The sequence below is a fragment of the Peromyscus californicus genome, unplaced genomic scaffold (genome assembly GCF_007827085.1).
Source record: "Peromyscus californicus insignis strain IS unplaced genomic scaffold, ASM782708v3 Scaffold_12__1_contigs__length_115047231, whole genome shotgun sequence".
Lineage (NCBI taxonomy): Eukaryota > Metazoa > Chordata > Mammalia > Rodentia > Cricetidae > Peromyscus > Peromyscus californicus.
In genome coordinates this window covers 28,557,964-28,572,338 of record NW_026294413.1, presented here as the reverse complement: position 1 = coordinate 28,572,338, position 14,375 = coordinate 28,557,964, and the positions used below count along the sequence as shown (strand labels likewise).

The following is a 14,375-nucleotide window of genomic DNA, read 5'->3' as shown; positions in this document are numbered from 1 at the left end:
CCTTTCCACTCTGTGGCTAGTGTCCCATATTTAACATTAGCTGTTCCTGTTTCCAGGAAGCCTGGATATGAACCCTGGGGTTGGGATGGAAGCAACTGCTTTCCATCATGGTATAGGGCTGCTTCTGTGTTCTTTCGAGTTAGTATTTTTTTTTAAACCTTCCTTATTTAAACTTGTTACAGAAAATTTTCTTTTATTGCAAACATTCCCTGTTGATAATTAAATCTGCATGTATGCCCATGCTTAAGCTTTATTTCTTACTGAATATATAATGATAACTCTGCCCCATGCAGAGGCATTTTCTGGTCATTTATTTATGTTAATTTTGTAGGCTGCAGAAATGCTTCAGTCAGCAAAGTGTTTGCAGCACAATTTGAAGACCACATTTTGATATTCAACACCCATGTGAAAATAAATGGTATGATCCTGCCATCTGTAACACTACAAAGGGAGAGGCATAGAAATGAGGTCCCTAGAGTTCACTGACCAGCAAAGGGGCAGTTGTTGAACTCCAAATTCAGTGAGAGACCCTGTCCCAATAAGTAAGGTAGAGAAAAATGGAGGTAAATACCTAAAGTCAACCTCTGTATTTCACACACATGCATACACTTGTACTGACAAATATACATATAGTGCATCACACACATTCACATGCTCACAAATATACATGCATGTATATGCGCATATACAAAGTCATTTTAAGAAACAATTCATCTTTCCAGAATGCTAACAGAGCACTCTAATGGACTTTGGCTCATGACAAATGTTTCCCCATTTCTCTTAGATTTCTAAAAAAAAAGATTGTATCTTATTTTAATTTAATCATACCCTGCACAATATATATGATTAAATATTAAATTCCCTTTAAAGTTTAATTGAAAAAAGTAATTGGTCTTGCACTGTGTGGCCTGTTGCTAAGTGCTATCTATAATATTTTAATATGCACAGAAATGCTTATTATACAATTTAACTTTTAAGTTAATTTGCATTTCCTGGACTGAATTTTGTTTTGCTGATTTACTACACTATAAAAATGTATTTTTTAACATAGTCAGGTTTTAAAATTTATTTGTAATGGTACTAGAGATAGACTCTGGTTTTTTTTCCACAAATTTTGGAGTAAATTTCCTGTTATAGCCTTAGACATTAGAAAAATGTTGATAAATCTGTGTGCTATGTAAATCACATCAAGTTAGGATCATATTACCTCATGAAATTCCTCAAAATGAACGTTTTTCCTACCACTCCTTGCTATCCTTCAAATCCATGGCATCTTTTTCATCATTAATTTTCATTTTATCAATATGTATATATATGTGTTCCCTTTTCCATTTTGCCTTTATATTGACACTTGATACAAGTGTGGCCTTTGCACTTTGTCATTTGACTATGGTAGCTGGTATCAATGGAATATAGGAAGAATACTTCTGTATTTTCCACATACTCAAAAATTTCAGTGCAAGTAGAAAAAATTGAGAATTGGAGAAAAATTAAATCAATGAGTAAGCTTGGGGTAATTATGTAAGACTTTTAGTCTCTATTAAACTTGAGATCAATTGATTAGCAGCATGAACTTTCTTTCAGATTTATCTGCAGAAAGTCTTGGTTGTTTAAGATGTAGTAGGATCAAACACTAATATGTAAAGGCCTTTGCTTTGTGCAATGGGAAAAGGGTCATGATGTGTCCCAAGAAAGGGTGGCAAGAAAGCAAAACCAAGGAATCACATTTATAATGGGTTGTATGGTAGAGCAAAACAGACTCCTGAAGTGACGGAGGACTCAGTAACATGCCAGGAGAATTGGGAGAATTCTGAGATTTATACATGAGAAACTAGATTGGTTGGATCTTTAACAGAATGAAAATAAAAGTCTTTTTTGTTGTTGTTGTTTTTTCGAGACAGGGTTTCTCTGTGTAGCTTTGCGCCTTTCCTGGAACTCACTCTGTAGTCCAGGTGAAAATAAAAGTCTTAGGAGGTTGAAATACCCCATTTTGGGTGCACGAAATTCCAGATGGTTAATGGTGGAAGAGTTGAAGTTTTAGTAGTTAAATGGACATAATCACCTATCCTTAAGAAATCTTAGAAGCAGAGATCAAAACTCAGAATTTTTGGGTGGCTTGAATATAGCATTCAGAAACAGAAATAAATGCTATTCTCTATGCAGGAACTGGTGATAGGGTCTGAGGCATTGCAACCTCAGTAATTAGAAAGCCTTAGCACTGGTAATTAATCAATTATGAAAAACAAAACCAAAAAATGCTGAGAATCCTTGAAAGATGTCATTGAGATTATTTAGGTCCTAATTTTGAAAATCATGTGTTTCATTTCCATTTGTAAAAAAATAAGATGTAAAATACATTAGACAGTGACTGCAGATAAAGATGTGGTTAATAGCCTGGCGGTGGTGGCACATGGCTTTAATTCCAGCACCCGGGAGGCAGAGGCAGGTGGATCTTTGTGAGTTTGAGGCCAGCCTAGTCTACAGAGAGAGATCCAGGAAAAGGTGCAAAGCTACACAGAGAAACCCTGTCTCAAAAAAACAAAAACAAAACAAAACAAAAGATGTGTATAGTTACCCTTTGAAGGTAAAATTAAAGAAAACATAAATTGCATGTGTGGAACTTACTCTGTGTGTCTTCCCTTACAATTTGTGAATTCTGCTTTTTTTGTTGTTGTTGTTTTTTTGTTTTGTTTTGTTTTTGCTCTTTGTCACTTTCTTGGTATTTCCTTAGGATTTTTACTTCATGTGGTTGCTCGAATATGAATCCAGGTCCTCTGAAAGAGTAATGGTCTTTAATCAGCAAGCTACCTCTCTAGACCCTAGAACCTCATTTTCAAGCCACTAATCAAAGTCTTCTCTAAAATGAGCCTCTGTACATATGTTTCAATGCTTGCATGATACTGAGAGTCAAAGTAAAGACCTTGGGAGTGTGGGGTGGTGCTGGGCCATGACCTAGGCTTCCAGCGCTATTTGAACTTTTAAATGTACATGGCATGAATGCATATTTTTGTGCATATTGTAAAGTTGTGTTCTATGAAAGCAAATAAAATCAGTTGAAAAAATTGTTCCAGGATATCAAGGTATACTTTTTAATTACAAACTGAACTGATCATTCATTTTATTTTAGAAAAGATTATAATACAAAAATAAAAGAGAGAGTTCTCCTCGTCTCATAATCATATATTCAGCAAAATGCCTTAAATTTCCATATTCTTGTAATTTTGTTAAAACTTTAAACTTTAGTGTATTCAAGAAAATAATGAAAACAGCTCTATGCAACTGTTAACTTATTTGCAACCAATGTATTCTTTCTCAAAAGATAACGCAATTATCTGTTTCTTTCATTCTGCCATTTCTTATGATCTTTCTTATTGTTCAGTAAAATAATTGAATTTATTTCAATATAAGCTATTGCATTTTCACATCACATAAAATAGACATTGCAGTTTTGGAGACCTTCTATGTCTTTTTTGGCTTCTGAAACTTATTTAGTCTATTATTGTTCTTGTTCAAAAGCCATATTGTCTCCAGGAAGCTTGCATTCTCATTATATTCTCCATGCCAAATTATCATAACATACTTCATAATGGCATGGGTTCATTCATAATTAATAAAGAATATCAGAATGGATTTTCTTTTGTGCACATAAAAACTGACTAAATACAGAAACATCCAATACACTTAGCAATACAAAAACTTGAAAACATAGAATATAAGAAAATATTTTCTGTTTTATGGCCAATTGTCTAATGAATATAGAAGAATATTGTTAGTATAACTAAACCATTTTTGTCACTAATCAGTCTTCTATTAATCTTTTTTTTTTTTTTTTTTTTTTTTTTTTTTTGGTTTTTCGAGACAGGATTTCTCTGTGTAGCTCTGTGCTTTTCCTGGAACTCGCTTTGTAGACCAGGCTGGCCTCAAACTCAAACTCACAGAGGTCTGCCTAGCTCTGCCTCCCTTGTGCTAGGATTAAAGGCGTGCGCCACCACTGCCCAGGCAATTAATCTTTCTTTATTTGTGAAATATATGTAAATGATTTTATTAGTGTGTGTGCATGTGCATGTATGTGTGTGTGTATGTGTGTGTGTGTGTGTGTGTGTGTGTGTGTGTCTCTGTGTGTGTGTGTTATACTTTGATTTGAAATAGTGTTTACTCTGTAGCCCTTGTTGGTTTCAGTCTCATTTTCTATGATTACAGATTATGCCACCAAGTACACTGTGTGACTGCTTTTTTATCTTGCAATTGTTTTATTATTTTTTAATTTATTCTTCTTTCATACATTACATCCTAAGCACAATTTCCCCTCCATCCACTTCTATTCCCTCTCAACCTCTCCCCAAGATCCTTTCCTCTTCTTTCTCCCTTCAGAAAACAGTCAGCCTCCTAGGAATATCAAACTAACACAGCATAAGACGAGGCACAGACCCTCATATCAAGGATGGACAAGCCAATCCACTAGGAGTAAATGGGGCCCAAGGGCAGGCAAAAGAGTTAGAGACAGCTCATTCCTATAGGTAAGAGTCCCCCAAGAACACCAAGGTAAACAACCTATATGTAGAGGACCTAGCTCAGACTCGTACAGTGTCTGTGATTGCCTCCAGTCTTTTGAGCCCTTATGAGCACTGCATAGAATTTTTAAGGCACTTGATTTACTTAATCACAGAAGTAACCACAAGGTTGAGTGATTTATCTTTTACTGAAACATACATTTTTCTTCATATTTATTTGTATTCATAATAAATTGCTTTTCAAATATCTTATTTTTTTCTATTACCTTGGTTTTTCCCCTATACCAATATTGGAAGCAGCTTATTTTTAATCGTTCAAATGCTATTCTGCCACTTACCCATACTAGCTATTTTGATATAACATAACTATTTCAAGTAACACCAAATTCTTTTTTTTTTTTTTTTGGTTTTTCAAGACAGGGTTTCTCTGTGTAGCTTTGCGCCTTTCCTGGAACTCACTTGGTATCCCAGGCTGGCCTCAAACTCACAGAGATCCGCCTGCCTCTGCCTCCCGAGTGCTGGGATTAAAGGCGTGTGCCACCACTGCCCGGCTAAGTAACACCAAATTCTAAACAATTCATTCAAGTACGTTAAATTCCAATTTACTTATAAAATGCAAGCTTTCTCATTTAATATTTTCAACATTGTATAATTATATACTTTAAAATTATGCAAGCTATACAGATCTTACAACCACATTTATATACAATATACATATTATATGATAATTATGTGTGCCTGTAGGCATATGTGTGTGTGTAGTGTGTGTGTGTGTGTGTGTGTGTGTGTGTGTGTGTGTGTGTGTGTGTGTGTCTATGGGTTAAGAGAGCAAAAACAAAAGTTAAAATGTGATAGAAACAAGTAAAGAGAACTTTATTATTGAAATTACCATTGTTTCAGTATTACCTAGTATTTTAAGGCTAGCATTGTTCATACTTCTCAAATTTTTGCTATGTGATCCAAACAACTTTCTTCTATGTCATCATTAAAATAGTTTTAAATTATATTGCCTAGTTTATCTCAATCACCTAACATTCTGTATTTGAAATTCTGTAGGTCTATAATTCTTAAGGTAGAAACACACGAAATAAATAAAATAATTCCTAATTAATTAAAATCTCATATTACAGTTTAAATGAACATGAAATATAATCAGGAATAATTAACTTTTGGGCTAGAATCATTTACAAACCACTATACATAATTTCTAGAGAAAACTAATGCATTCAGACCATTGTATTAGCATAAAAAATAGGCCTGAGATTCTTATGAAACTTTGTAAACTCATACGGAGCATGAAATCATAGATAGCATAGAAGTATCTTTTTCAAATTTGAACATGGTTAAAAATGGAGCTAACTCATGTCTTCACATCTCATGTTCCCTCTGGTGGAAGAAGCACTGGACCATCATCATATACTCTCAGAATCACCTGAGCTCTAGGCCTGAGTAGGAGGTAGATAGCATGCTCATCCTTAGTATACTCTTTTCTCAAACATAAAATCAATACACACTATGTAGAAATATGGAAGATACTAATGCAGTTCTCTCTAGAAGGGCGCTCAAACTGTTAGATTCAAAAAAGTTGTTCTAGTCTTCCATGTTAGAGAACCAAGGACTTACTTATAGGTCTGTTTCAGAGTTTTGGTGAATCTAGGTATCCTACTAGGTGTGTGATTTTTAAAAACTTCACCCCATTGAACTCTTTTCTCTCTCTTCACCATGTATTGAAAATTAGTATTTGTGTTTTCATTATTAGAAACATGTTATGTGAAGTATTTTAATGCCATGGTAGTCATTTACTTCAGTAATTTAATGCTAAGTTTTTCTTATATCTAGATTGTTCTATTCTGTCCTAAACATTTTTTGCTAGAAAGAATACTTGAATTATTAGCACATTTCTCTAATTTGAAAGGTGAGGAATAGAAAACAGACACATGATATGTTTATGCATATCAGGACTGATAATAATTGAAAGAATTTAGGCAACAACAGTAAATAAAAAGTCTTTATTTCTCATTATGAATAAATACAGCTTCACTAAGTAGGAGAAATCTGTGAATAACAAAATGATATAAGCTCAAGATATGTATATAGCTCAGGAAGTACAGGCATTTGTCACTGAGCATGCAACCTGTGTTAGTTTCCCTGAACTGACAGTGTGGGAAGAGAGAACCAACTTTGACCTCTGCACTCATGCTGTAGTATATGGATGAATATAAACACATGCTCTCATGTGTATACACAAAATAGAAAAAAGTGAAAAGTAAAATATAAATCCATGTGTAATGTGTAATTCAGAGAACAAAAAATATGATAAAAGATCCATTTCTTCTCTTCTCTGATATATCAATTTAAATAAGACATCTTGTAAGAAAGTTTTATCGATTTCTGATGACAGTAGAGTAGGCTAGAAAGCTAGGGAGAAATCACATGCTAGGAGAATACAGTATCCTACCATAATCACATTCATAAACTTCTCTAGTATGTTGACCCTCTTCTCCAATAAATAATATCATATTATAGATGGGGTAGCCTAAAAATTAGGTAGTAAGTCAGTGAAGAAATATTTTTTTGTCTCAGTCTTATAAATACTGGAATTACAAGAAAGACCCAGAATGCCCAGTATATTGCTGATAAATTTTAAATACAAGTTTACCTTCAAGATCCCCACATTTCAACAAATAGTGAAAATAGGTGTTTATCAATGGCTTGATAAAAGAAAAAGATAACAAATTGGTCTATCATTTGTCACTGGTTAATGTCCTTCAACCTATCATTGGTTAATTTTCATCATTGGCTTTTATAGCCATTACTGGGAATACTGTCCTTGAGAACTCCTAGTAAAAGTATATGACTGGGAAAATCTAGAACAATATTTTCATGGCTTGCCTACATATGTGTCTCTTTTTCTTTAAAAAGCTTTATGTCAACTCAAGCTCTTATAATCTGTTGAGTGGAAGCATCCATAAATCAATCAATCCTGATTTTAATTCTTAGTTACTATCAATAGTCAAATAAAAGACAGTAATTAGTTTCGAAAACTTCAATAAATTTCCAATTTTTGGTATAGGAATATTTTTTTAAATTTTCCAATCTTAAAATCTACCAAAAATTTCCACTCACTGTGGAATTCATACTTGTGAGTTCATATTGTGTGTTCATAGTTCCTTATTTTTCCCTATATTTTAACTAGTTATCTTGCACTCTTCCTGATTTTTTCTATGATGGTTTGGATCTAAATCAATGTGATGAATGGATGGTAAAGCCTTTAGTATCTTTTGGTAGTGTATTTGCACATATGATTTCACATATTTTAGGGATCTAACGCATTTTGAATTTTCCTTTTGACAATCACAGAAATTATACTAGGTTAAGTATGGCGTATATAGTTAAGTCTTGTAATGTTACAAAGCTGTGACAATGTATCATAGGGAGGTCAGGTACAACTAGTGATTTTTCTCCATGAAATCTAACTCAAAGGGTTGTGATGCCTTCCACTCTGTGGCTTGGAGTTTTTAAAATACTGAGTCTCACAGATGACGTTCTAATAAGAGAAAAGTTAAGAGAATATTTTTGCTATTTCTAGCCAAAAATTGGTGAATTAGAATTTATCACAAGGTAATGCCAACTTATAGAAATTCTTATTGTTTTCTGCCCTTTGTCCTTTGTCCTCATCAATCAAGTGGAGTGGTAATTCTATTTTTCTGTTTCCTTACCTGTAGTGAACAAAAATTCCATAATTTGAATTAATAAGTAGTCTTATAAGTTTCTACAACTTAAGATTATATTGGATCCCACTACAAATTTTGTAATGTCATTCAATTGACCTTAAAAACCATGAAGAATATATATCTTTTTTGTCTAAGGAATTATCACCTGATTGCATCATAGATCAAATTGAAGGAGAGTATACGAACAAATATTTAGAATGCCGTTAGGAGTTATGCTGGTTTAGGAAAGTGGTGGTTGAAGGGTCTCCTCCAAGATCCATGACTTCACTTGCTCTAAGCAGTTGACTAGGTTTCCAGTACCAGTCATGGTTTCCCTCTTGTTATGAAGGTCTTAAATTTTATAGAGAGCACACACAAGTAGATGATAAACAGAAAATAGATAATACACACTGTAATACATGTACATTTGTTATTTAATTGATTTCACAAACCTTTTGTGTATACAGTACAATTTTACTTTATCATGTGAAAACTGTATCAAAATAAAAGTGTCTTATAATGATAAAAGCATGCATGAATCTATGTGTAGCTAAGATAAGATTTAGATCCATGGTCCTTCCCTCATAATTTTTATGCCTTCTTTCTTAATTTGAATATGGCTCCTCATTACAATCCTAGAATGCTGAAAATTATTTAAAACTATGTTGTAATGTTGGCTTATAATACAGGAAGTTTTAGTATAGTGTACACATCGAAATAGCAAGACACAAAATTACCTGTGGTGGAAGCAGTGGTAATCTTATGAAAGCAAGGAGCATACTTAGGTCGCTGCATCTCCGCTGCATGTCATACTTGACCCACATCATTAGTGCATGGAAGATGGTCTCTTCATCAGGAACATTTACATCATCACTGGCCAGTAGTTTATGGAGCTCTTCAGCTGGAAGGAGTAAAAACTCTTGATTTCTGATTACTTCCATTATGTTTTCCTGTGGGGAGAAAAGAGCTTGGCATAAATTCTGTTTCATTCCTTTGTGGCTGGCAGAGCATTTCAGAGAAAAAATGTGAAAAGCAGCCAATAACCTTTGTTCTCATTATAACATAATCCTTGAGACTCATCCTTCAGAAACAAGAAGTTGTTAAGAAGAAAGCATTGTAATTGTAATTGAAGTGTAAATGTATCTGAGACAGCAGAGATCTTGTAATAACTGGAGGATTATAATGCACAGCTTTGTTATGCAGGAAGAATGTACTCAGTGATTAAATGTTCAAGTTTCAAGTGTACTGCTATGTAAGAATTAGCAAATATAAAAAGAATAACATTTTATACCTTCAAAGGTTTGAATACACATACACAAATCAGAAAATGGCAATAAAATTACAGGGAGGAATACCAAACAAGGCAGCTTTGTTGTTTATTTGAAAGGAGAAAAAAGACAGCTGAGAAACCACAGAAGTTACAAAATCATATGAGCTCTACCCACCTCTTTCTCTCACAATTACCTCCTCTCATGATAATTTCTTTGGCTTAATAGGTTGCTGTTGCTGTTGATTAGGTTTTTAAATTATTATTTATGGTAAAATTAGTCATTGATTTAATTCAAGTTACAAATATATTGAGTGTCATATACACAGAGCAAAATTTGGCCTTGGAGTTAATATAGTAATTTCAAAGAGCAATCCCTAACCAATGATCTTAGATGCTTTATTTTAAACAATTATTTGACAATTATATTGAAATCTAAGAAATTAAAGAAATGCCTTGAAAAGATTAAATAAAATTAAGGGTGGAAATATGAACTATCTGTTGTTGTTTTAGAAATTGTAAATGATTATAATGTGTTTTGATCAAATACACCTCTTTCTGACCTGCCTTCCATCTACTGAAGCATAGGTAACCTTTCGAGATCTCCATTCCTGAAGAAAATTGACTTTCTGGGTCTCAGTAGCCATCAAACTTGGCTTAATCATGATTTAATTTTAATTCCTATTTATTTTCATCTAGCTTTTATTTTCTTGCAATTAATCTCTCTGTGTCTCCTTGAGCTTCTGAGTTAAATCTTCTATAATGAGGCCAACATGGTTTTAAATGTGTGTGGCATCTTCAAGGTTTCTTTTTTAAGGACTCCTTAAACTTTTAGTTTCTACAGTGTGATGTCTTCTAATTGTAATTAATTTCCTCCCTTGCTTGCATTGCAGTTGATAAATGACCCACTCTTTCTTCTGTCATATTATTTAACATATCATAATTTACTCACTCTAGTATTTTAAATGATATTCATTAACTTTGTTTCCTTTGTTCCTGTTATGAATCAAGATTTAACACAAGAAGCCAGTAGTTGTGGTACGTATCTGCAGTTCCAATATTTAGTTGATGAAACCTAGAAAATTAAGAAGTCAGCACCAACGCCAGCTACACAGTGAGTATGAGACTAGTCTTGGTTGCATGAGACCCTGTCACAAGGTATAAGTAAGTAAGTAAGTAAATAAATAAATAAATTCAAATCTACCTTTCATTTCTTGTTCCTCAAGCCAACTATTCATCAATTGTATAGTTAACATCCCACTAGTTTCTCACAGCCCTTGGTACCTTAAGACCTCCCACAGCAGTTGCCAAACTGCACTCTGGGTTTTGGTAGGCTTGTGCAATAGAAGGTGAACACGAGGGATAGAGCTTTGGGAACAGAGTCAAAGAACACAGCCAAAGCATTTTCTTATTTATGTTGCCCGCCAAACTATTGTAAAAACCCAGGCTCAGTCTTCAAAGTAAAAGCTCAATATTAAATGCAACAAAATAACTTACAAATATCCATGAGCAGATTTTGAGCTGTATCAAAAGTGAAGCGAGACACAAGGAGATCAAGGACACTGAAGCTGGACCTTAGCAACCATGTCTCCTGCCAGTTAGAATGTACCTTTTTGATGATCTGTCCTACAGACTACAACTACAGACAAGTTGTCCCCTCTACATCAAAAGCAAAGGCAAGAAGGAATTGGTCCATGCATAAGAACTGAGAAAATGTCTTCATCACATCCCCTTGTTTTCTGTGTCATGGGAAGACGTAGCATAAAAGAGAGATTTGATCCACCATGGTCTACAATGCAGCAAGTTTTATCTAACAAAATAACTACACAATATACTCCATCAATGTGAGCTAAAGCATCTTTAAAATCCAAAATAGAATCTTTGTGCTATCTACTTTCCTTGTAGAAAGCCCAAAATGTTCACCTTGAGTTCAAGTCATATTCATTTTACAAGAACAACTCTGGCTGTTGAAGCAATTATACCTCTGGAATGGAAGTGTCCCCAGCTTCTTTCAGGCAATAACCACTTATACACAGAAATTATGTACAAATACAAGTTATCAATATATTAATATATCTGTAATAGCCATTGCAGAAGAGCCAATTCAGGTTTTTTTTTCCCCTTGGAAATTATTCTAATCCTGTGTTTCTTCTAGGAATATATGGTATTTTATAGATATCTGTAACTACTTATTGCATTATAATTATTATGAACCTAAATGCTACCAGATTTCTCCAAAGAGATCAAGAAAGAAAAACACAAATTTGAGGAAACTGGAAAGATATTTTGTTCAATTTGCTTTGTCTTTTACTCAAACATGTCGGCCATTATTAAACTATACCCAAAACTGTACAGTTACACTGTAGGTATAAAGTAAAGAATACAATAAAAATCACTGTGTGAAACACTTAGTGGTGCCTGTCATAAAGATTTTGTTCAAGGCATATTTCATTATATTTTATAGTGTCCTCTTTATGATGACCCTTGGGGAAATTTCTTACAGGTTTTAGTAGCAAGAATAATTGCACTTCTCCTGAGTAAATTGGTTTTCCTTTATCATGGATGTTGTAAATTATGAAATTGATCAGATTTCTCTTTTTATTTACCCTCCAGGAAACTTGGAGTCAGATTGAATTCCATCTGGCAAGAAGGCTATAGCCTTTTATCGTTTGATTTCTTTTCAGACAGCTCTGGCAATAGTTTCATTTAATATCACTATACAAAGTCTGTTTTTTTCTTCCCCTCATAGACCTGGTCCTAATTCAGTTAAAAATCATAACTTTGTATCTTTGTAAATCCTACTAAGTTCTTTGTAAACTGGGGGTGCTGATGTTAAAAACTGCCATGACTTAGGTGGGCATTAGAACCTGGCTATCGTTATTGCAGCATGTCATACACCCACAATGTATTGCTTATTACCTAAGCATTTACATATTGACAAGGTCTAAAATTCTCTTTTTTCCACTCTCTTCCTTACCAAGTCTCCGTTAAATGTTGTTTTTCCCAGTATTCCTATTATAATTGCAATAGAGTTTCTGGAATGTTTTAAGCAAACATGTTTGGTTTATCATGAAATTTTACAGAGTTAAACTAGTTTCCTTATATTGTAGAATTTAATCAACACTATATTACCTCTGAAAATCATGAGATATTTCTAAAGTCTTGGTCCATCTACAATTTGTAAAATACTTTTTTTAAGAGTTTATGCTGCTGAATAATTGTTATGGAACAGGAAAGCTGTATTTTAAATAAAACATTCTTCATTTTATTTCCAAAGATCGCTATCTGGAAGTGGTCATAAGCAAATGAGCTCAGAAAGTGTGGTAAGATTTTAAACTAGAACGTGGCATATGATATGATGTGAAGTGTTGGCCAAGTGACAGTGTGCAATAAGGACCTACTATAAGATATGTATGAACTGATATGTCACTTTGATTGACAAAGGTCTCAGAAATAGTGTGGAAATAAATATGAAATTGAACTGTAAGTTAGGTGTTTGAGTAGATTAATCCTAAGAGTTTGACAATTTCTCAGTGTCAAAGACAACCAACCAAACAACACAAATACATATGCACAAACTCATTTTAAATAAGAGTGTAAATACTTAACACAGGGAAATATTTGGGCATCGAATGTAAAATGTCACAGACAAAAGTATAGAAATTACAAAAATGATTCTGGGGAAGTGCTTCAGTGTAGAGTGCTGGCCTGGCATATGCAAGATCCACCCAAGCAATATATGAAAAATGAATATTCCCATCTTCTAAATACCCGGAATTTTCCAAATAGTATTTTGTTTTATATTTTCTGATTTTACCATATAAGTAATTTCAAAGGTTGAATTCCCTATCTTTTAACTCTACTATTGCTTGGTTCTCATGATATTTTTTTCTTTTTAATTAATCATATTCTATGCAACATAAAGTACTAGCCGGACATTAGTAATAACATTAGGTTGAGCAGAATGCAAGTAAGTCTTGAGCTATAGGGGTGGCTCCACAGGTAAAATGAATGGCTGCCAAGCCTGAGAATCCAAGTTTCACACCTTATATCATTACTTTACTTTTAAGATGTAGTTTAAGCTGGAGGGGCAGGAGGAGGGAAGAAGGGATCTGTAATTGGTATGTAAAATAAAATGAATAAAAATTTCTTTTTTTTTAATTTATTTTAATTTATTTTGCAATACAATTCAGTTCTACATATCGGTCACGGATTCCCTTGTTCTCCCCCCCTCCCGTCCCCCTCACCTTCCCCCCAACGCCCCCCCCCCCCATTCCCATCTCCTCCAGGGCAAAGCCTTCCCCACAGACTGAGGTCAACCTGGTAGACTCAGTCCAGGTAGGTCTAGTCCCCTCCTCCCAGGCCAAGCCAAACAATCCTGCATAGGCCCCAGGTTTCAAACAGCCAACTCATGCAATGAGCACAAGATCTGGTCCCACTGCCTGGATGCCTCCCAAACAGATCAAGCCAATCAACTGTCTCACCCATTCGGAGGGCCTGATCCAGTGTGGACCCCTCAGCCATTGGTTCATAGTTCATGTGTTTCCATTCATTTGGCTATTTGTCCCTGTGCTTTATCCAACCTTGGTCTCAACAATTCTTGCTCATATAAACCCTCCTCATTCTCGTTGATTGGACTCCCAGAGATCCACCCAGGGCCTAGTCATGGATCTCTGCATCCAGATCCCTCAGTAGTTGGATGAGGTTTCTAGCACAACAATTAGGGTGTTTGGCCATCCCATCACCAGAGTAGGTCAGTTCGGGCTGTCTCTCGACCATTGCCGGCAGTCTGTTGTGTGGGTATCTTTGTGGATTTCTGTGGGCCTCTCTAGCACTTTGCTTCTTCCTGTTCTCATGTGGTCTTCATTTACCATGGTCTCCTAT

The 14,375-nt window shown here is 34.5% G+C and overlaps 1 protein-coding gene across 1 annotated transcript in view; it reads right to left on the bottom strand.

Annotated features, from left to right (window-relative positions):
- Klhl1 (kelch like family member 1) overlaps nucleotides 1–14,375 on the bottom strand; it is a 335,255-nt gene that overhangs the window by 143,019 nt on the left and 177,861 nt on the right. The window contains exon 5 of the mRNA XM_052732608.1: nucleotides 8,962–9,174. Within this exon, the coding sequence (XP_052588568.1) occupies nucleotides 8,962–9,174 (213 nt within the window). The remainder of the gene's footprint in view (nucleotides 1–8,961; nucleotides 9,175–14,375) is intronic.